Source organism: Rhinolophus sinicus, linkage group LG02 (assembly GCF_036562045.2).
Source record: "Rhinolophus sinicus isolate RSC01 linkage group LG02, ASM3656204v1, whole genome shotgun sequence".
NCBI lineage: Eukaryota > Metazoa > Chordata > Mammalia > Chiroptera > Rhinolophidae > Rhinolophus > Rhinolophus sinicus.
This window is the reverse complement of record NC_133752.1, coordinates 44,790,521-44,815,800: the sequence shown is the minus strand read 5'-3', so window position 1 is coordinate 44,815,800 and position 25,280 is coordinate 44,790,521. Positions and strand designations below refer to the sequence as shown.

General features: G+C 36.7%; 1 protein-coding gene across 8 annotated transcripts in view; it reads right to left on the bottom strand.

The window, feature by feature from the left end:
* Positions 1-25,280, bottom strand: part of FAM13A (family with sequence similarity 13 member A) — a 284,430-nt gene that overhangs the window by 82,984 nt on the left and 176,166 nt on the right. For 2 of the 8 annotated variants that reach the window (XM_019741112.2, XM_019741113.2), the window contains exon 1: positions 11,639-11,905. The exons of 5 other annotated variants lie outside the window; for them this stretch is intronic. In XM_019741112.2, the coding sequence (XP_019596671.2) occupies positions 11,639-11,667 (29 nt within the window). In that variant the 5' untranslated portion in view covers positions 11,668-11,905. Of the gene's footprint in view, positions 1-11,638; positions 11,906-25,280 lie in introns of those variants that run through there. One more of the 8 variants, XM_019741114.2, reaches the window with a different exon arrangement.

Below are 25,280 nucleotides of genomic sequence, written 5' to 3'. Positions count from 1 at the left end.
AGTTACTGGATCAAACCACCATTCCATTCAATTCCTTTTTGAAATGTTCCAATCAGTCCAATTTTCTAATTGGTTAATGTGGCTGGCTACCAAAAAAATTAACATAATCTGCATTTTTAGCTACACACTTTAAATACATTTTCAAATGATTTGAGCTAAGAGAAATAGTTTGTGTTTCTTGAAGACAGAAATACAGATAAATGTATTTCTGGATTAGGCTCCATTCATTGGAAAAACTAGGAAAACCATCTATGGCGGCTTAAAAAGAAAAACAAAGGGCAAAAAGGGAGAGAGGAAGTGAGGGACAAGTGAAAGGAGAAAATCAAAAGTAAACATTTTTTACGGAATTCAGGTTTTTCCTCATGTTGCAATCGAATGTGCTAAGAAGAATTTTTTTAGATGAATTTTCTTAGAGAATGATCAGGTGAGTGAAGTTCGCACATTTTCTTTCCTTCCTTCCTCTGCAAAACATCAAGTGCCACACTTACTTGAGCATTTGGACTTATCCACAGCCTCAGACACTGGCCACATCCCACTCCAACTGGGATGTAGCAGCCGGTGTGCTGCCTGCTCAGGTTTTTGGTTTGGCCCCATTCGGGAACATGGAAAAAAAATAATCTCCCTGTTCTTTTTGGAAAACAAATGTAAAAGTTTTCAGATCAGTTCACAGTTTAGCGTTTGCAGCTGTAATTTTGGGGAATGCTTTTGTAGATGGATATATATTTCTTTATTACAAACCCAAGCAATTTTTTTTTCTATTTTATTATTTGTATATTGTGACTAAAAATGAAACACCTAGCCAATAGAAATAAAAACAAACTATTGAAGTTCAAGAGTAAATCGATTTTCCTGACCAAAGGGTAAAAGCAAAGACCCGAAGCTCTTAATATTCACAGGACATGAATTTTTCAGCCAAGACCAAGAGGCATTATTTTAGAGGCAAAACAAACAAACAGACAAAACAAAAAGACTTTGAAAAATCTAGAACTTTGCTTCCCAATAAGATAGGGAAATATTTCTACCACTTTCTTGACTGCCTAGTGGAGATTTGAAATATAATTATGGGTTGAATTGTGTCCCCTCAAAAAGATATATTGAATCCCTAATCCCCAGTACCTCAGAATGTGACCTCATTTGGGTATTGCCTTTACAGAGGTGATGAAATTAAAATGAAGTCTTTTAGAGTGGGCAGTATGACTGGCGTCCTTATAAAAAGAGGGAATTTGGACACACGGACAGACATGCACAGAGGGAAAATACCATGTGAAGATTGGAGTTGTGTTGTCCCAAGCCAAGAAACTACTGAAGCTAAGAGACAGGCCTAAAACAGAGAATTCTCCAGCACCTCCAAAGGGAGCATGGCTCTGCCAACAAATTGATCGGGGACTTCTGGCCTCCAAAACAATGAAACAATCAATTTCTGTTGTTCTAAGCACCCCCATTTGTGGTACTTTGTTACAGCAGCTGTAGGAAACTAATATATCTGCTAAAAAACCAAAACCAAAAAAAACCCCTTTTTTCCCTAAACTCGGAAATAAGAACCTACTTCCCAAAGGTGTCTCCATCTTACAAAAAAGTTGTGCTCTGAAAATTCATTTGTAGGACTGCTACGACTAGTATGGACTTCCTATACTGTCATGGGGATTTGATTTTTAGGCCCGTACTAACCTCTCATTCAAATGATCTATGCACAATTAGTTCAGATAGAATATTTTAAAAAACTTTTGGCCATGATCCAGTTAGAAATAGACTTTACATCATGAGAGTATACATACATATAAAATAGACACAAATTTCATGAAATTATTCTTCCTTTGCATATATTCTATTTTGTCATATTTTACTTATATAAAAGTATACAAAATACTGGTTACAAATCGCTAAGTTGGTTTTATGACCACTAACAGGTCGTGACCCACACTGAAAAATACTATTCTAAAACACAATGACAAAACAGTCTTCCCCTGCTTGATGTATATAATGCACACTCAATGAATGCTATTGAATTAAGATCCCACAGGACAGAAAACACTCTTTCCTTCTTTGGCCCACTGCCAGAGTCTGCTCTGGGCCCAACAAAATCTGGGCCGAGATTTTGTTGAGTGTGGATGGCAGAGAAAAGCATGGCGAAGAAGTGGGTCCAGAGATGCCCAGCAGGGGGCCTGAGGATATAGTTTTGGAAGGCCATGGGGAACTGATAGGGTCTCTTATTTCTATTCTTGTGTGTGTGTGTGAAGTAAATTATTTTATTTTCTATTTTCTTTTTAAAAAAAATTAGTTTCAGGTGTACAAAACAATGTAATAATTAGACATTTACACCACTCATAAAGTGATAACCCCTCTCCCCCAATCTACTACCCCTCTGATATCATCTATAGCTGTTACAATTCCATTGACTCTATTCCCTATGCTGCACTCCACATCCCATGACTGTATATACATTATAGTTGACGTTCAATATTATTCAGCTTCAGCTTCAGCTTCAGGTATATGGCTCAGTGGTCAGGCATCTACACTGTCCATGAAGTGGTCTCCCTAATAAGACCAGTACCCATCTGACACCCTACAAAATCTTTATATTAGTGATTATATTCTGATAGGATTTCTTTTAAATACTTTTTCCCTGGTTGTAATACAAGATGGTATCAAGAATGACACCCAGGGACACATCCTCTCTTTGGATTCCTTGCTTCATGACTGTGGCATTTTTAATCACCTGCATTCTGTCTTCCAGATTCAAAGAACTATTATACTTGGGGGGAACTAAGGAACAGCTCATTCTATTTCAACATCTCATTCTACTTCACCCAGCTAAGTTCCATCTCTCGATGCCCTTCTGATTGACAACTTTCAATCTCTTACAAATTGGAGGGAGGTGAGGGTGTGTGCATGTGGGGAAAGAGGAGTCAAGTTTGTAAGCAGGGAGGGGTGGGTGCTTTATCTTCTACTTCTTTTGTGTCTCTCTACACAGTTAGAAGGTCAAAAGTAAACCACAATTGCCTGCTGATTGACACACCCAAGAGACTCACAGTGGGACCACTGGAGGCCGCACGTCACCGGGCATCCTGGCTGGAATCATGTTTAGAGTCATAGAATGGAATCCTCATTCCTACTATAGTTAAGTCATGTTAACAACCAACTGCTCTCCTCATAGAAGTTTATCTCTTACCCCCACATCTGGTAAACCACTAAATTTTATTGATTCCATTTCAAAAAAGCCAAGTCTCTTGAATCTGATCTTCCCTTTCCATTTCCACTGCAGTAGTCTTATACGGGGGCAGTACTCTCTCTTTCCCTGCTACCCATAACCAGCTATCCTTAGTAGTCCTACCAGATTCAGCCTCCTAAAAATCCCTCATACTTTTCCATTGCCTTTGGGGTAAAATCCAAGTGTCTAAACCTGGCACACAAGGACCCGCCCAATCTAAGTCCAACATTCCTCTCTAGACCTCTCACTGTATTTTCGTAACATTCCCTGTTTGTACATGCTGTTTCCTCTATCTTGAACACTTCCTCCACCTCTCTGTCTGGTGAATACTTCACCTCTCAGGGGTAGTGTCATCTAATCTGGGAAGACCTCTCCAGCACCCTGGAGAGGGAGCTGCTTCTTCCTCCAGACTCCGGAAGACACTCTGTTCACAGCTATAAATGAGTGCTTAGCACACAACACCGCAATTCCTGAGTGTAGACACTTGGCCTCAACTCCTGGATTTGTCTTTATCTTTGTACCATCAGCACCTAGCATCTAGAACCCTCCAGGTGCTCAAAAAAATGTCTGTTGAATAAAATCAGCATCACCAAGACTTTGCTGAATGCTAGTATTTGATTAAATATTTTGAAAACATAAATACTTTAAAACTTGTAAAATGAATTCTGCCAGCTAGAAGCATTCTCAGACATCTGTATGTTGATTATTTTATCTTGTTCCCTTCTGTTCAAAACTTGAAAGTGAAACTGTGCTATAGGGTTTCTCCTATCCTTACCTAAAGAAAATAATTTATTTTCTCCAACTGCACAATTAGAGGTGGGAGTCTGCCATTATGCCATCAATGTAAACACTATACTTTCTCTGGTGAACAGTGAACCCAGAAAAGGATATGTTCAGGCAAGGCAATATTTAAATATGTTCTTGCCACAAACTGTATCTGTTTGTTCTGGATTGAAAGCAGAAAAATAAAATCATTTCACCACAATGTAAACCCAAAGGTTGCTTGGGGCTTAAATTTTTTTTTTTTTTGGTTTAGTCATAAAACTATCACTCAGAAAAGTGGTGTTTGTCATTATTACAGACTACATAAAGACTGACATAGGGAGGCAGTAATTTAGAATGTAAATACAACAGTTTTCTTTTAGAGCGGGTTGATATTAGTTGATCAGAAAATGTTTTTAGAACACTAGTAAATGGATTAAAATATTTTCTAATCTTTAGTGATTGAAACAAAATCAAAAGAATATGGGGATACCTGCAGAAAGAAAGAAGGAAATAGTAAATGATTTTTACTTACTTCTTTCAATGCCTACCTTAATTATAATATTCTTAATGATTCATTAATATAGTTTTTATTTAAGATATATGATTTCCCAAACTGTTAATGCAGAGTGTGGATTTCTTGAGACAGACAAAAAGACGTAGAAAGCAATGTAAATTATCCTGTCATCTTCCCCCTAACAAATCGTCCCGCTGTCAGAGGGCTCTGCACAGAAAAATGAGTCATGGACTTGCTTCTACACTGTCACGAATTTACACTGGTTTTTGGGAGGATGAGCCTCTGGAGAGTGTACGAAGGCCTGCTGTCTCCGTGTGCTCCGGCTTCGCGAACTTTCATAACCATGTGCATGGGCTCATTCAGTATTTTCTGGGTGTCTACTCCTTATCAGCGCCTATGACAAGTACTGGAGGTACACAGGCCAATAAGAGGCAGTCCCAACCCTCACAGAATGTATAGGTCAGGGAAAAACAGAAACTTGAAATTTTATAATATTATGAAAAGGGATACACAGCTACCATGTACTGAGGGCTCAACATAATAAGCCAGACTTTGGGCCAAGAGGTTCATGTACATTTTTTCATTCAGTCCTCAGAGACACCCTTGGAGGGAAGTATTATTGACTAGATTTTTCAGATAAGAAAAACAAGTCTTAGAAAGGTTAATTAACTGGCTGAAGGCCACAGAGCCAGGCAGAAGACACAGCTCTCATCTTAAATACAGAAACATCACGGAGAGAGGGAGGGGTGGAGGAGGAGGGCCAGGCACTTGAGTTTTTGCTAAGTCAAGGGTTTGAAAATCAAGGAGGGTCACAACACGGTTTATCAATAGTCTACTCAGACTGGGTTTCGATTCCTAATTTTAGTTTCAGGGGTTATTTTAACCTAGACAGTGAAGTTACAATCCTTTCCATCATCATTTTGATGACAGCAAAATACTGATGGATCATCTTAAGCTTTTCAAAACCCTTAATTTTTGTCTACTATTTTAGTTCCATTCAGTATGATCTGAGTGAAGCAGTTCAGTTCATTTTTATTTCTATTAAGTTTTCTGATTTTCATTCTTATATGCAATGAGACAATACCATGCTTTCCTGACCTGAAACTTGAAATGTTTTATAAAATGTACACGGTGTCTCTCCTTTCCCCCACGTCCAGTATTTTTCTTTACCTAGGTACCTTAATTTAAAAAATCAACTTCTAGGGCTTCCTACTATTTTGTTTTTACCACCCCTGTCCCCACTATTTCCCAATAACATTTCTTATGCGAGAATGAAAATCAATTTCCACATCTGGCTTTGTGATAATCTGTGCAAGGCTTATAATTAGTGTCCCGAGAGACAGAAAGTAGATTAGTGGTTGCCTAGAGCTGGGATAGGGGGATTGAGCGTTGTTTTAGTCAGTCTGGGTTGCTATAATAAGATACCACAGATTGGGTGGTTTAAATAATAGGAACATTTATTTCTCACAGTTCTGGAGGCTGGAAGTCTGAGATCAGGGCGCCAGCAATGGCTGGGTTCTGGTGATGGCTCTCTCCTTGGCTTACTCTTTTTGCTGTGTCCCCACATGGGGGGTGGGGGGTCCACTCTGGTCCCTTCATCTCCTTATAAGGACACTGATCCTATCATGGGAGCTCTACCTCCATGACCTCATCCAAACCTAATTACCTCCCCAAAATCCCGCCTCCAAATACCATCACACTGGGGATTACGGCTTCAGCATATACATTCGGGGGCAACACAACATTGAGTCCACAGTAGGAGTGTGATAGCTAAAAAGTACAGGGTTTCTTTTTGGGAGACAAAAAAAGTCTAAAATTGATTGATGGTTGTACAACCTTGTGAATATACCAAAAATCATTGAATCGTACACTTTCAGCAGGTGAATTGCATGATATGCCAATTATATTTCAAGCTATTACCAAAAAAAGTTATTTCCAATTCATGAGGAAAGAATAAATAGGGCTTTTAAGAGGTTTTACACAGTACAAATAATTTATCTGGCAATTCATTCTGATCATCACATAAATATATAAGTACCATAGAAAAAAATAAGGTAAAAAGTTTTGCGAGTTTCAAGGAATTTGATTCCATGGTATTCCAATGGCACTTCCCACAAACCATTCTTTAGGTCCCTTTCCAGTATTCATCCAATGAAATGGAATGCAATGATGGAGCCTCACTTTCACTGTGTTTAGCACTCCTGCATTCAAGGAGTTGAAAGGTATTGCAAGTATATGAATGACAAAACCAAAAGATAAGCAATATACTACTCTTCAGTCTGAGTAACTATTTACAAAAAAACTATCATATTCTTTAACTCCAAAATTTCCCCCATAAGTAACTGTGTTGGGTATTATCATCCCATTTGGTTGACCAGGAAAATGACCTGCCCAAATTCATATGGCTGGCTAGCTGTCAATGTCTGGGTATGGTTTTTGATGACAAGTTGACTACCTTGCCACTGCTTTCCCCACTGTTTTGTGCTGAATACCTAATGCCTCTATTTTTTTTTAATGGTTTAGGCAGGGTGATCTCCATAAAACTGAAAAATATCCTCATCTTAGTTCATACGATCTTCTTTATTTGGCGTAATGAGTAAATATTTAGACTCCAAGGTACTGCAACCATCATATCGGAGCAGAGCCCACAGAGATCTTATTTGTTCTCAGTGACTTCTCATTATTACCAAATACCGACTGTATAGGTGACAAAGTCTCAGTTACACAACCCCGTTAGGGTTAACCCAGATTTGAAGTAAGGCAGCTTTTAACTCCTCTTAGACTGTGTTTATGGAGGGGGAGTATTAGCAAAGTGCCAACAAACAAGTAAGGAGTAATATGAGTTCATAAATAAATTAACTGAAGGTGTCACCACCACAAGCAGTAGAGGGCTCTCTAACACCACACAAAAGATACACGAGCAGAACCATTATTACCTGGGTTGTTCCCGGGTTAACTCCCAGACATCCACATATTGTCAATGTTTACTTTTTTGTAGAAGGATATTCTAAAGACCAGTACTTAGAAAGACCAGATCTATTCTGCTATGAAGTTTCGGTGGAGTTTTCCCATGTTGGATCAATAATACATGATCATTAACCCTGTTGCTCTAAGTCTTCTTAAAACAGCCATTGCAATTTGGAATCATGAGGTATTTCACCATCACCAGACAAATATCAGTAACATACAGTAAATATCATAATTTGCTGAAGTAATAAAAAAGAGAATGACATAGACATTATTAATCTCAGTATTCCACCTTGGTAAATAAGCCAAGGAAAGACTAGGATCCTAACGTGAAAGCAGATGTCAATGCATCAAAACCAAAGGAACCGAAATTAATCACTAGTGCTCTCAACTGCATCCTCCATCATTCTTCTTTTTGGACATGAGTTAACAGCTATTGGAAAGTTAATCTAGCAAATCAAAATACTGCTGTGAAAACTGAGAGTTGTCATAGATATGACTCAGAGTTAAGACTTTGTTTCTTAGCCTACTGAAGTCTTGCTATAGATAAAATAGAGATCCTTACCTACACTTCTATAGTATCTAAGGGAAAAACTCCAATGGAATATGAGTCATGCAAAGAACCTGAGGTATAAGTAAAACCTGTCTCATTAATAGTGTGATAGTATGATAAAACATATTATCTCATTTGTGACAGAAGGTAAAGTTAGTCATCTGAATTTTATTTAAATTCTTAATATAGTTCCTCCACTTATTTCTGTAATATTTTGTTTCTCTTGAGAAATTTTTTCAGATGGCAAGACCATCCACACAAAGCTATACAATGTGTTGAGTTTTAAAATTAAGTATAAGAAGTACATGCAAATATTTTATTATTTAAAAATATAATTGGGATAATGTAACCATCTCAATAGGTATGTAATAAGATCCCATCTTTAACTTAAGTCATTTGACATGAACAAGAACTCTGTTCTTCATTTTACAGAGGGTCACATTTTAAACACTCAGCCTCTGCAGTTTTCTCTAAAGATTATGAGTTTCTCAATAGTCAACTCCATCCTGGCAGCCTGAAAATTACATTAAGTAATAAACAGATAGCAAGATACATTAAAGGGAACCAAAGTATTTTTCATTCTTAGCTTTTAACCTCATCTGTTATTCTCATCTCAGTTAAAGATTAGCAGTAACGAATTTATCTTCCACATACTTTCATAATATGTTGAGAAAGGCTAAAAGTCACTCACAGAAATTATAAGATAAGTAGACATTAGGGCACAAACGTATCCTCTAATAAGATCATACCCTTAGATGAGGTAAAATAAAACACAGGGCAATGCTATCCATGTAGGCCCATCTCTATTATTAAGGTCATCATACTGTCCATTAATGAATTCACCACATGAACTGTAATTGTCTGGTAATGTGTCTGCATCCTCACTAGCATGTGACCTCTTGGAAGCAGAGCTTGTGTCTTAATTACCTTAATTCACTGACAGTACAGGGCAGTGTTCGGTCATAAAGAAAATGCTAAACAACATTTTAAGTCAGTTATATTTTAATAAGTAACACTCACCATCTATAGTAAATAAAAGCATCAGTTATGAAAAAAAACAACAACACCTCACATACGGTCATGACACTCAGCATGCTACTTGGGGGTGTTGAGTAGTACAATGTTAGATTCTTATATATACCTGCTGCCAATGGCTTTATACAATGCTAATCATTAACTAGAGTTTAGATCAGTGTTCCTCTGAATGTGTGCCGCATTTTTATCAGATTTGCTTTTAAGAAGCTTGTTAAAATGTAGATAATTTCCCTGTCACACCCAGATTCAGATACACTAAGTCCAGGAAAGGAGGGCAGCAGGAAGAAGCTGATTTTAAAAATAAGTTCCCAGGTAATTCTCAGGCATATAAAGTATGAGAAGCGCTGGCCTCTCTGTTCAATACAAATAGCATACACTTCTTGAACTGGTATTTAAAGCTGTTCTTTTACTCATCCACTTTGAATTCCATCTCTAGCCCCTTAATGATCTTAAACAGCGTGGAGCAAAGCTTTCATCCCATCAGTCAGCAGGGTTACTGCCAGGCTCTGCAACCGTCCTGCTTCAGGAAGTATAACCACTGGGGTAGCTGACTCTCATCATGACCAGAGGATCACAGAAATCCTTAGCCAAAGATACTGAACCAGGAACAGGAAAGTTTTTCGCATAAGCACTTAAATTCACAAGCGATCCTTAACAAAGAGAACCACACAAACCTGGTCCTTGTCTGCAGGAGGTTTATAATCAAAGGCAGGCATGGGCCAGAAGTGAAGACTGCAAAGTAATCAATCCAATTAAACTCTCAGAGCCGGGCAAACAGTGAACATGCTGATCAGCATTCTTGAAGCAAATGGAAATAATTCCTCTTACATAGGTTTACTGATAAGGACTAAAAAATGCAAAATAATTTTGGAGGAAATTATGCTGATTCCACTTTAGCTTTCATCAACTTGACTCCATAAACAATGTTTTGGTAGTATGAAGATCTATTTTCTTCCTAATAGTTATTATATCACCAAGTAGCTTACTAGAGAGTTCAGTAATAGCCAATATTCTTATCTAGAATATGACTTGCTTAAGATCCTTAAGAATTGTCATTATAAGAAAAACAAGTCTCCAACATTAAAGTTGGAAACCAAATCAAGACTCCAAAAAATGTACATTTAATCTCCTACAAGCTTCAAGCATGTGGACCTTTCCACTGAGTTAATATGGAAAAATTTCACTGTATCTGTAGACTACTTTCTGCTCCTCTGGGTTATAAATTTTTAGAAAAGGAATTCTTAGGAAACCCCATCAAGTTCGCATTACTGTGCACTTGTCATTACAATTTAAGAAAAGCAACTACATTGGTTTATCTCACAATATACATCTGCAGGAACCATTTTGCAAATGAACACAATTTTTGTTTACCTTATTTTCATTACTGAATATTAACATACAGTAAAATATTGGTGGCATGGTTTTTAAAAATGAGATTCATTTTTGTCCTGATTTTGTTTTAATTTTATAAACTGTATTTACTATTTGATTTTAAAAATCATTTTCACTAATAAAACCATCTATAATAAATACTCTAGTTTTCTTAAAAGGAAGCATTTATATGGGATTAAATGCCACTGGCATGTAAGCAATTGAAATATGATTGGCAAAAGTAATTTTAAGAATCATAAAACGTGACCTTGGGCAACTCTGAGATGTCCTCTATGCCTCGGTTTTCCTTCCTGTGGTGAAATTGGAGGACTAGACCCCGACATCATGGAGGTGATTTCCAGCTTTAACATTCCAGGATACATTATTCATTTATTAGTTCACTAGCAATATTCTTTTTAACAGCCCCCTTTGTTTAAATTTACATTTCTCTGCTTTGGTATAACTCTTCCACCCCACCCTCCATAATTCATATTAGGGTCATTAACGAACAAAACACTTGTGTCCAAGTGTTCTTACATAGCAATATTTTAAAAAGTGTCATTTGTGTAATAAAGCTATCTAGAATTATTCATGGGGAAATATTATCCTTGACATTTATTTTCATGTATTATAATGTACTCATTGATAGAAAATCCTTGCCTAGATCTGAACTCAAGAGAGGGATCCTAAGATGCATTTTTAAACAAAATTTAAGCATTGTTAGTATACAATCTTACATTGGTTATATTAGTTTAAGGTGTACAATATAGTTACTTGACATTTTTATACCTTACAATATGATCACCCCACTAATTCTAGTATTTTGAAAGTTCTGTAGCCTATCAACGTCCTTTAAAATGAGCTTAGAGCTTACCACAACTTACAACATTGCTAAACTGATTCAGTTTTATTATAAACCTGCTCAATATATTCTTCAGTCTCTGTTTTTCCTCACATTTCAAAGGCATTTTCTTACATTTATTTTCTTTCAAGGAAAACTTATTGAACATAATATTCCAGTGAAAAAGATAAGAAAATGGGCATAATTATCAGTACAAGCAGTATATTTATTTTTTTCCTGGTCTTAAAGAACATTATGTTCTATGGACTCTACACAGTTTGCAGCATATTACCAACAGATGCCATGTACTGGCAAAGTTATATGGTTTTATACTACTCAGAAAACACAAAATAATAAAACAAAACAAATAGGAAAGAACACTACCTTTGCAGAGGTATGATTTCACAAGCCATTCTTGTATACAATTTGCAAGGGACCCTTACAACTGTCTGTTGCACGCCAAGTGCCAAGTTTGGTCGTCTGTACAGGGAACGTCTTCATACAGTGGCTAAGCTGCGCTTGGGGCGGGAGACTGCACCTCACAGCTGGAGAAGCAACTCGATCTGCAGTTAGCCAGCGTACTGCTGCTCTCAGCCTGCAAACTTTTTCAAGCACTGCTATTTCATCGGCTGCCTCCCCACATTTACACTGCAGTCCACTTTGACCTTTTGTTCCAGGGAAGCAGCTGAACCATCCAGCCAATCAGAGGAGCAGCTGCTGCAGTACTTAAAGGCGCTGTTTCTTTTGCTGCTGCTGCTCCTCCTCTTCTCGTTTCCCCTCCCCCGCCCCCTCCGTGGGCTTGCTTAATTCTGGTAACTTGAAACTTTCTTCTTAGCAGTTCCACAGACAAGCTTGTCAGTCTGGGGAGAGCGACCAATAACTGCAGCATGAGCAAAGAGTCTTACTTCTTAATGTTGCAGACTGCCAACAAGAAAACCCATTTGTCAAGGAAAGACACTGCCTCTCTAGCGAAAGGTTTCTGTGACAGAAGACAACAGCTATGCTCCGCCCTCTTTCTTCCCTTAGAAAAAAAGCAAACAAATCACTAGCATTGGAAGGCGGGATAAGTTTCTAGAAGGAAGGCAGGCTTATAGACCCTTGCCCTCTCTACATTCACTTCCTGCTGATGTTTGTTTACACTGCGGTGGTTACTAGCACTGGTGACAACACCTAAGTCACGTAGCTCCTGCTTCTGGGGAGAATAGACGGTGTGTCCTAAGGCTACCCAAGTTCTCCAAGGATCAAAGCATCTACTCCCATGGAAATTATTTCAACTTATTATTTCTGTATTTTATCCTTACAAAATTGAATGTATTGATTTTCCTCTAAGAACATCAACGTTATTTTTGGCTATCTATCTAATCTATCTTATCCATCCATCCATCCATCCATCCATCCATCCATCCATCCATCCATCCATCCATCCATTTATCTATCTATCACAGCTAACACCAAATCAATTTTTCCGTAAGGTCTACTAAATGTCTGTTAATTATCCAGCTTTCCCTTATAAAGTTTCTTCTTCAGTATGGAATACTAAAGTGTTGTTTTTAGGAACATAATTGCTAATCCATAGATTTCATATACTGCAAGAACAACAGAAACACATTTTACTAAGATTCCTTTCACATGGAGTTACAACAAAGCCCAGAACATTGCTTTTAGTAGAATGGGCAGAGAGCCAGAGTCCATGACGTTCAGAAACTCTGAGGGCTTGTGGTCCAAAAAGGTATCCTCCTCCCCAGTAGTTTTCCCCAGATTTTTTTTTTTTTTTTTTACAGACCACTCATAATTCTGACTTTAGAACACAAAGTCCTATTGTGTCTACTTTCCTTTGTTACACCTGCTAATAAAAACATTTCATTTTATGGCTAAATATGATATTTATGAAAATGGATTAGTCATTCTGAAACTTATGTTCACATTATGATGGAATATCAATAACTAAAACCAGCCTTTTAAAACAATGGGAGTTGACTTAAGCCCAGAAGTTACCTTAATTGAAACTGTCCATATATATAAATATATATATATATGTATATATGTGTGTGTGTGTATATCTATCTATCTATCTATCTATCTATCTATCTATCTATCTATCTATTTATCTATCTATAATTCTAGATTTGGAAATTCTAATTTGATTTTCCAGCAACAATAACTTACTTTTGCATATGTGAGTTTTATTTTTCAAAATGCCTTCACATCTTAACACTTCAATTAATTGCGTGAGTTAGAAAATCACTATTATATAATATCTATTCCATTGAGGAGTAAATTTGGTACCAGAAAATTAATTTGTTCAAATTCACATAGAAAGTTAGTGGCAAAACAGAAACAGGATTCAGAACTTCTACGTTCTGCTACACATCTATAGGAGTTTTAAAAATATTTCCTAAGATACAAAAATTTTTAGCCAATAGTTATAATTCAAATGACAGAAATAATATTTTCTAAATCTTTTGAACACATCAATACTATAGGCTAAAAGAGACATATGAATTGAACAATAAAGGGCCCAGCATTACAAAAATGTTAAATTGAACTACAATTTACATTTAATACTAGAGCTAAAATATTGATGAGTAAGAGCATTCAAATTTTAACATTTGATTACATATAATTTACCTTACAAATTAAGTCTTCCCATCAACATTCCTCTAACATGCCATATTACTAGTGAGATGTCAATGGTTATTTTTTAAAATCACCTAACACTATAACTCAGTAATTACCTGCCTTTTCAAGTCTCTATGATTTATTTATAATCTCTCTCTCTCTCTCTCTCTCTCTCTCTCTGTTTTCTGGGCATTACTTGATGATTGTTTATGAGTTTGTACCTGGACTGCGGTTCCTCCTCTCTGCCATTCTCATTGCCAGAGTGATGACTTCTATTACTAACAGGCTCACATGGGTTCCTCACAGTCAGGTAGCTGGAGCACCATTCCCTGAGCTCTGCCAGTTCTAACTGCTCAAACATGGACATCTTGACTGCATTTCAACTGCACTAAGCCCCTTAATGTGCGTCACTCTTAACTACCACACTCTGTGCACCCCCACGCCCCATTTTCTACTGCTTTTTCCCCTTAGCTCTCTTCACCTCTGTTTTTCTACGTCTGCAAAGGATAATCTGCACCCAAACCAAATGCCATGCAGCTTAAAAAAATGCACATCCCTGGCTCTCCTCCGCATTCAGTTATTTCTAAAAGGTTTATTCGCATCCTCTACTTATTCACCGTTTGTAAATCCTGCCAGCTGGGTGGTTCTCTACTGCCAGACTGCTAAACACTGCAAAAAAAGTCACATAACCCTGGCAACTAGCTACACTGAAAATTCATGCTGTTTAAGCTCAGCATGAACCTTGGTACTGTGTGGCAACATTTTAAATTTATTTTTATTTTATTTTTTAAATTAGTTTTAGGTGTACAAAACAATGTAATAGACATGTACACCCCTCACAAAGTGATAACCCCTTATCCCAATCTACTACCCCTCTGACCTCGTATATAGCTGTTACAACTCCACTGACTCTTCCCTATGCTGTGCTCCACATCTTGTGACTATGGAAACATTTTTAGTTTTATCTTTAACTGATTTTTCACAGCATTCACACAGAAACTGCTGCAAATTTCCTCCAGTGCCGCGAATCTGAACCTCTCAGTCACTAATTACTTTGCCTGCTGAATTTATGGAGAAAGTCAAGATCAACAAACATGAGTGAGTGCCTTTGGTCTTCTTTGCTATACTTACAGGTTTAAGTGCACCCCCCTACACACACACACACACACACACACACACACCCTTTGCCTCATTCTTTTTGACTTCTTCCTAGTCTAGGAGAAAAGCTCCTCACTCATAGGACCCAACCTCTTATCTATTGTGAAGATTAATAAACAGAAACCTCATTTAAATTGGAGTTGGAAGGGCCTGTAGGGAGGACTTTCACCCCAAATAATAGGTGCACTTTCCATCTCCACCAGGAGGATGTTTCTCTTACTCTATTACTCCAGTAGGAAGGAAGATGTTCTCCTCCCCAAAACCACTCAGCCAATGAAAAGCCACTACACTTTGAACTCCCAGTTTCCTCCAATGGACTCTGTTTACAACAACCCCTCTGAACTCACCTTCTATAAAAGAACTCTTCTCTCCTTTGTTCTCTGGACTTGCATTTGGTTGCCATTAGATGGAATGTCCAGAATTGCAATTCTTTGTCATTCCCTAGAAAACCCATTTTGCTAGAGAAAGATCTGGCTATTGTTTAAGGTCAGCAGTATGTATTGGATCTCATCACTTTCTCCTTGCTCTGGAAGAGGTCTGCTCTCTCCTACATCTTAAATCTGCCTCCCTTCTGATAGGCACCCAACTAAGTGTCCCCCAGCCTACAAAAGTTTTCCTCAGCAGTCCTACCCTCTGACACTGCAGCACGATTTCTCTCTCTTTCCCGGTAACAGTAACTTCTGTATATTTGGTTAAGTTTTTTATTTTTCAAAATGCTTTTACATCTTCACACTTCAATTAACAGCCTGAGTTATAAAATCGCTATTATATATCATAATATCTATTCTACTGATGCGTGAATTCAGTACTAGACTTCCCCAAAGCCTAACTCTGCTGCTCCCACTTCCTCATAAACTACTCCTCCACCCCATGCCAACAAACTTCAGACTTCACCACTTTTCTGAAACTGCTTTTAAAGCCACCAATGCTCTTCTGGCCTCTAGATCTAAATGCCTTTTCTTAGACCCGACCTCCTACTTTTAACTTTTTGGAATCACCCACCTTGACTTTTCTGATCATCCCTGAAAATTCACCAAACGTCTCTGATCACTCCACCTTCCTTTTATTTCATTTGTCCTTCCTTCTCTCTTATTACCCCCTCCCCACCTCACCTTCCAGCCCAACACCATTCAATACAGGCATTCTATTAGGGTGTAATAAATCGTGCTCTGGAATTAGGCTCCTGGGACTGGATCCCAACTCTACCACAGACGGGCAGTACAAACGGGCAGGCTGTATAAAAGGTCTGAAGTTGCTCTGAAGAATAAATGAGATTCTGCATGTAAAACACGTAGAAGAGTTCCCAGCAAATAATAAATGCTCAGTAATTATTAGTACTATTACCCTACCAGCACTTTCAAAGCTTTATATTATTTAATTTCCAAATTCCTCCTCCTCCTGACGCTTCTTGTTAATGATGTTATTACTCTCTTTAGGAATCAGATTCACAGCATGAGTCATCTTTATTCCTCCCTCTCCTCTCCTTAACCAAATCTGTTGACTCTTCTGTCATCTCTTTAATGAGTCAGCTCTGGTTATCTGCAGCATTATGATAACCTTCACGTGATCTTTCTTCCTCCATTCACTCTATCTCCGATGCATACATTTTACTATTAGAGTAAATTTCCTACTGTGATTATGTTCTGGTCAAAAACTTCAACAGCTCCCAACTACTTCTTAAATGAACCCCAATCCTTTGTATATGATGATTAAGACTCTCCACCGATTAACCCTAGTTTACCTCTCCAGTTCTGCTGCTTATGCCTCCTAAGGAAATTACTTCAGACATACCTGGACACTGTTTTGAAGTCTGCTGTGAACTTGTCTACCGCAAACATTTCTTCATGCTGTTCCCTCTGTCTGAAATATTTTTCCATTCCACTTCCTGGAAAAATTCTACGCATACTCAGCCTCAGGGGAGTTGGAAGAAATCTCTTTTCCCTTTTAATTCATACAGCCCTTTGCATCTCTTATGATATTTATTTAATTTATTTATTTCCACACTGTTTTATTATTATATGAATCTACATATTATCTCTCTACTGGAACGTAAGTTCTCCAGGACAAGAACGGTATCTTTCTGCAGCCATTATACAGAACACTCAGTAAGTGCTGAATGAATTAACTGATATATTGATCACTCTTCCTGAGACCCAAACATAGCTCCTTTGATTAGATTTGACTTTATGAAGCAATATATCTGTCCACTTTTAAACGTGTCCCATTGTAGGCCTACACTTAAGATAAAATAGATGTTTAATGTAGAATCAAATAAAGGATAATAATAACTGAATAAAGAAATAAACTATTGATGTGCAATCACAGATATGGAAAAAGTAAGATTCTATTCAAGACTTTGAAATATTTTAAGCATTTTACATTATCCAGTTTCTCTTAGGTTGTCTACTTCCTTTTCCACACTTCAGCTGGGCTTGCAGACTTCTAATTTTCTTACATAACTTCTTTAGCAGGTTCCAAGTGTTTGGTAATATGTGTGTTTGCCCTTGTGCTATCAAGAGCAACAAACGCTCCAAAAATGATGTGGCTTCATTTGTTTTACTTTCAACATCCATTTGAAACAACCAGTGAACCAAGAATATTTCTTGGCTACATTAATTTGTTTTCACATATTGTTTTAAAATTAGATTGATTTGTGTCCTAAGACAAAATGGTATATTATTTCTCTCTTAGGAGTTTGGTAAGAACCTGCTTCTCAGGCAAGGGTTTTTCCTCATATTTTTATCAATCTTTGTAAAATGCACTAAGGAGCCTTCCGGAAGACACAGAATATTCATAAATGATAAAGATTAAATCTGATATGAATTTTTCATAGTCATGAAGCCACGGTTTTTAGGGTGTGTATAATTTAGAAACTCTGGTCCTGCTGCACAGGCTCCTGACTAAACGTGCTCCCTGGCAAGCAGCGTTAGAACAAGTGAGTTCCAGGGCTCACCAGAGGACATCACCATCCTCCCCAACAACAAATGTCAAAAGAAAAAAAGGGCAAAGGGACAGGTGGGGTATATGTAAGGCAACTAGCATTTACTGAGAATCTATGCTGTGCTCATTTTTATAGATGTGAAAATGAAAAGTTAATTCACTTGAATACTCAGCTAGTAGGAGGCTGACATGAAGTCAGCATATGAATGCTATTAAGTTTCCACCATATAAAGCTTTTAAAGATAAATATTAAACCTACCCAATGATAATATATATTATACTATCAATTTTCTAGAGGAAATAAAGAATCCTGTCTTTTGCTCTGAGGTTTGTATTTAGATGAGTGAATATATATTAAAATCTATACAGTCTTATAATGGCTGTCTGAACCAAAGACATACACTGGACCAGAACAAACCTCTTTGTTACTCTGAGTCAACACTGTGGGGGGTGTGTGTGTGTATGTGTGTGTGTATGTGTGTACATGCACACTTATGCATAGTGGTAGAAGACAGTTGTAGTTGCAGTGGGAGAAGAGGGGGTGGAGTGAGGAAGGTAGAAAGAAAAAAGATGGAAAATAAAGTTTTAAGTTGTGTTCTAATTGTATCCCTCTTAGTAAGAAATTAATACATGGAAATGGCAGGTGAGTTATCAGTTGTTTCTATGCTAAAAAACCCCAAACCTTATGGTATTTCTTAGAGAATAATTATAAAATCTTATAAAAGATTTATCTTCGAAAGCAAAACAGTGACATTCGGGCTCATGACAATATAAATAAGGAATTTCTACTTAGATAAACTATTTTCTTCAGAAATGGCAGAAATGAAAGTGCTTGCTTTACTTAAGGCCAAAATAAAAAATAACTAATAAAATCAATATAATTGTTTCCTCATTGATTTATTAGACTAGTCTATATTAGAAGATTGCTGGAAAAAATCCCACAGGGATAGAAATTATGTAATTGTTTTTCCAAATACACACCTCTTTAATTCTGATGATGGATTTCAGTTTTAAAACTGTATGTGGGCTTTTTTCCTTAAAACATACGTGATTGGCCTTGTTGGAATCTCAAATGACTCACAGGGATCATTTCTCCAGGCTCCAAAACCCTGAAGAGCTGCCAGAGAGGGACAGAGGAGAACGAGGCTAATAGTGAGGCACGGTTTAAAGGCCTTGACAGCTGAAGAGGCACCATTCAGGGTTCCCTTCCTCACCCCATGGATGGCTTTGATTTCACTAAGCGGCTCCAACATTTCTAATCTAGAAAATAAGATGCAAAACATTCACCACAAAAACTGAATTATGATTTCAAATCACAAGACAAGTAATTATAATTTATGGTACGTAAAGACACAATTACATAGAAATTCATAAGACATTTGCTTTATTATTTAAAAAAGCAAATTTCTTATACCAATTGTTTCTCCATAAAAAGTAGTTAAAAATAAATTCTTTGAGACAACTTACATAATTGTTCCCCAACTTTCTGGGACAGGGAAAAATCCACATTTGTGCCAGATGGAATCTCAGTAAGTGATTACTGCCAATAAATAAGTACTCGAGCACATTTTTCCTGGAATGGGACTCCCCGGGCATGACTTGCTTCAAAGTTCCCTTGGGAGGCCAGATAATAGTGTTTCTGTTCTCATAAAATAAGTCACGCCCCGTACAACAGCTGCCACTACACCTGAGATCAGCTGTCTTACATTGTCCCAGTGACTTTTCACCCTGTTAAATGAGATTTCCTGGCAGAGGAGAAGCAGACTGCAGCAGGCTTCCTTCTAGAAATGTCTGAATTGTTCAGTGTGATATGGTAACCGACTGGCTGTTTCTGTATCCATAAATCATAAAATAAACTTCACGTATCTGAGTCATGAAATACTAAGCATGAGCACAAAAATCTCTCACTATCAGTATACTCTCTGGTAAAATCTATTTACCTTAACACAAAGCTGCATGCTTTGCAGCAATCCAACACATGAATAAGTAAAAATATATTTAAAAGCAAAATAAGAGGAAGTAGTGATTATTTGTGTTACCAAGAATAGGTCACATTAAAAAAAAAAAGATCACAATAGTGGTGCCTTAAAATGTATGTCACTAGTGCATTATAAGCGATCTGATTTAAAATAAATAAATAAAATTAAATTAAAAATTCTCTTCAATTTAATGTCTGAGAGAACTGGACCCATTGCATTAAATACGTATGTATGTGTAGTATCTTCCTTTTCTAGTGCTTTTCATGTGTAGAGCATTACCAGAATTCATAAAGAAACTCATTGAATTTCAGCAAGGAGACATATAAGTTGGAAAAAGAAATTTCAAATAAATTAGGAAATAAACTGGACTTACAAATTAATTAATAAAGCTAATAAAACCAATGGTCCTACAATGGCAATGCAATTGATTCATCATTTAAATAAAGAAAATGCATTGAAAATGAATTATAATTTTACAATAATTTTCCAAAATATTACTTCAGGAAGATAACTCTAAAACGAAACTCAATCTAACTTTAAAAGTCTGCAAACAACCTAGTAAAATACTTTTGAATAAATATGAGTGATTCTGGAAATAATAACCTAGACTCCCAATCACCTTATATAAATAGTATAGAATTTGCTCAAGCCAAATAGTAACTGAATGGATACTTTGTTACTAAAAAAAGTTTAAATGACATAATATTGTTTCTCTCTTCCTGCCCATTAGCCCACTACCACCACATGTTCTGTTCCATGCCCCTCACTCTCTCTTTCCCCAGTTTACATTTTTATTAGTTAACCTCTGGATTACAGCCTTTTCTCCCTAAAAGGTTTGTTTGGTCTTTCCTATACTAAATCCAGATTGTACAGAATTGATTTTCCCAAAACAGTGCTTTGATAATGTCAAAAAGCTTCGATTGTTTTTCATAGCTTACAAAGTTAAATCCAAACTTTACACACACACAACGGAGCCTTTTACTCCACTCTGCTGTACCACTCTTTTACATGACCTGGGTGTGCATGCAGGCTAACTTGTGCTTAGCTTTCCTATGTGTTTATGTTTCAGGCATTTCTCCTAGCCTGGAATCCCCTTTGGACCTCATACCCATCCATGCAAACAAAGCATAGCCTTTGGGCTTCTCATATGCTGCCCTTTTGGATTTCCCCATTCAGGAGATTTTGTCCTGAATGAGTGTGAACATATTACCAAGTCCAAAAAGAGTTCAGTTGTCACTTCACATGATTTCTCTAAAATCTGAAAATTACTATTTCCTCCTTGAAGCATTTACCATCCTTGGTTTAAAAAACAAAAACATTTTTATTATTATAAATTATACAGTATAACTTCACACAGAGAACTTAGAATACACAGACAAGAAGGTAAAAGCCAAAAACAATCCCTTCACTTGCATAACCAGTGTTCAATATGATTCTATATTCTTCCTCTATTAGTCTATATTCTATTTCTTCTCTCTATATAATATATAATAATAGCATACAGAGTCGAACAATATGAATGTACTTAATACCACCAAACTGTATATTTAAAAATGGTTGAAATGGTAAATTTTAGGTTGTGCATATTTTACCACAATGTACTGTTTTATAACATCATTATTCATTTAATAGTCAGTAATATATTTCTGATATTTCTAATCTTCAAAACTATTTTTTATGCTTGTCTTCTCATATTTTTATCCATGATGTTAAGTTTAATTATTTGGTTTAAGTGGTAACTGACTACTTTCTCCATTGTAAAAGGACCTTTTCTCTTTGTAATAAAAAATTACGTGACATAATCTGAGACTGAAAATTTAGATTCCAGATGTATTCTGAGCATACATTTTGAAGATAGAGCCAATGGGACTTGCTGATGGATTGGCTGAGAAAAGTAGAGGAATCACAGACTTTTGGTTTGAGTAACTGGGTGAGTGGTGGTACAAATTACTGAGATGTAGGAAAACAAAGGTAGATATGGCGTTGTCCTTTTTCAGGCAGAACTGTAAATCAGGAGTTCTGTTTTATATAGATTGACTGTGGGATGCTCATTAAATACCCAAAGGGACTTCTTCGGTAGCCAATAGCCAGGGCCAGCCTCACTGGCATGTGACATGTGCAGTCTCACGGGGTCCGGTTCAGAGAGTACCATGCTTGATTTGATGATCTGCTGGTGCTATTGTGAAATTCCTAACACTTTTCACCAAGGGGTTCCACATTTTCACTTTGCATTGGGGAGGGGGGTACTCAAAAATTAAGTAGCTGGTCCTACCAAATGGATAAACCAACTTGGAGTATAATGGAGAGGTTGGAACTGAAGGTATAACTCTGGAGGCCATATGAGTAAAGGTGATATTTAAAAACATGGACCTGGATGAAAGCATCCAAGAATGAGCATAACTTGAGAAGAGGTCATAGGACTGAGCCCGAGGGGTGGGGGGTAGGGGAGAGTTGGTGGGGTGGGTGGATGTTCCATACTTGAGAGGTCTGCGAAAGAAAATAGAGTATACAAATAAGATGAAGAAATAGTGACTAATAAGACTAAAGGATAAATAGGAGAATGTGATGTTGCAGAAGCAAAGAGAAGAAAGTGCTTCAAAAGAGAGTGATCAGTTGGGTCAAACGCTGCTGAGAGAGAGGAACATGAAAATAGTCGACTGACCTTTGGATTTGGCAAGATGGCAATTGCTGGTGTCTTTAACAAGGACAATTTCAATGATGAGTGAGTTGAAGAAAGAATGGGAGGAAAGCATATGATGACAGCAAGTACATATAATCCTTTACCACAGATTTTCTCTAAAGGAAAAGAGGGATCATGTTTCTAGGGAGGGATTTTTAAAAAAATGTTGAGAGCTATTACAGCATGTTTCTAGCTGATGGGAAGAAACTAGAAGGGAGAAATTGGTGTCATAGAGGAGGGAGGTGATTATTGAAACGTAGTCCTTGAGTGAGTGAGAGGGACTGGAACTCAGAGTACACAAGCAGAAGGGCTGACCCCAGAGACGTCCACGTTCAGTTCATATACTGTAATAGGAGAGAAGGCAGCGTTTAAGAGTAGAGATATGAATATGCTGGTAGATTTGGGAGGTAGGAGAGTAAGAGCAGTTTTTTTCTGAGTGCTGTTGTAAAATAAGATAAATTTTTTGGATTGTGCTGTGATATTTTGTAGATCTAAGCCATGTTCATTTCTCTATTAAACTGAAGTACATGTTTTCAGAAAACAAAGGTGGCTGAGGAGACAAGAGCTAGGGTGCTAACTCAGTTTAGTTTTTTTTTTTCTAAATTCAGGTTCAGATTTTTGACAAGGGAACCAAAAAGACAATTCAATGGGAAAAGAATAGTCTTTTCAGCAAATGGTGCTGGGACAACTATATACCCACATGCGAAAAGATGAAGTTGTACCTGTACCTCACACACCATATGTAAAAATTAACTTAAAATGATCATATACCTAAATTTAAGAGCAAAACTATAAAACTCTTAGAAAAACATGTAAATCTTTATGATCTTGAATTATGCAATGGTTCTCAGACAAAACATCAAAATCAGAAACAACTAAAAATAGTTTAATTGGACTTCATCAAAACTAAAAACTTTTGTATTTCAAAGTTCATTACAAAAAAAGTGACAGACAACTCACAAAACGCGGAAGTATTTAAAAATCATATATCCGATAAAGGCTAGTATCCAGAATAAATAAATAACTGTTCCAACTCAACAATAAAAAGACAAATAACCTAACTAAAAAAATAACCTAACTAAAAAAATGGGCAAAGGATTTGAACCTAACTAAAAAAATGGGCAAAGGATTTGAACTAAAAAAATGGGCAAAGAATTTGAACATTTCTCCAAAGATATACAAATGGCTCAAAAACACACGGAGAGATGCTCACCATCATTAGTCACCAAGGAAATGTAAATCAAAATCACAGTAAGATAGCATTCTACACCTAGAAGGATGGTTATAATAAAAAAGAAAGTGTTAGCAAGAATGTAGAGAAACTGGAAACATTGTACATTGCTGGTGGGAATACAAAATAGAGCAGAAACAGTTTATTGGTTCCTCAAAAAGTTAAACATAGAGTTAACATATGACCTAGCAATTTCACCTGTAGCCATAAACCCAAGAGAACTGAACACACGTCCATAAAAAAACTTGTATACCAATGTTCATGCTGGCATTATTCATAATAAACCCAAAGGAGAAGCAACTCAAATGTCCATGGATAGACATGGATAGACAAAATGTTCAGTAGAATATTATTCAGCCATAAAAAGTAATGAAAATGATATATGCTACAATATGAACTTTCAAGACATATGCTAAGTGAAAGAAACACAAAAGGACATATAATGCATGACTATTTACATGAAATGACATAGTTAGAGGGAACTTCATACAGAAGATGACATTTAATTGACCATTGACAAAATCGGACAAGGGCACTCCCGATAAAAGGAAAAATGTTAGCAAGGAGACAGAGGTATGAAATAATGTGGTTGTGATGTAGCATGGCTATAGGATAAAGAATTGCAGGAAAGTCAGTCAGGGAGGTAGGCTAAGCTAGAGTTACAAAGGCCTTGAAGCCCTTGAACTTTATTCAAGGAGAAGTCCTCTGATTTTATGGCATGTATTTTATGCTACCTTTAAACCTTTTGTGTTACATATTTTTGTTAACCACATATACATTTGTCTCACTTTATGAACTGGGAGAGTCCTAAAGATTAGAGACCGTGCCTTAGTTCTCTCTGGCTTCTTAGGGCCCAGTGCAAAACATGCAGCACATAGAATGTGCCCACTAAGAGTTTGCTGACTTTGAATTACTAAGAGAAATTCAGCTAATACCACAGTAATCCAGATATACTCTGGTGATCTATATGCTATTAGAAATGAACTGCAAATATGATAATACATTTTCTTACCCTTAGTTACCTTCTCTTTCCTAAATCACCAATACTGTAAACGGACTTAGAAAAACACATTTTTATTTTTTTTATTTATTTATTTATTTTTAATATTGAAGTTTGAATCCCAATGAAATGTCAAAATTTGAATAGAGCAATTGTATGGCAGTAGATTTTGGTGAGTGGGTAGAGAACTATTTGTTCTTTAATAATAAAAATACTTAAATGTCAGAGACTTTCATTTTAAACTATAAGAATCAAAGGAGATTGAAATCAAATACTGGGAAATATCTTTCTTAGATATTCAGCTTACATGAAATAACTTATCTAAGAAGAATTTGGAATATTTATCATGGGAGCTAGTGGTTAAGAACAGAGTAGAAAACTATCTGTAGAGATAGTTAGATATTTTTTTCTAATCCGGT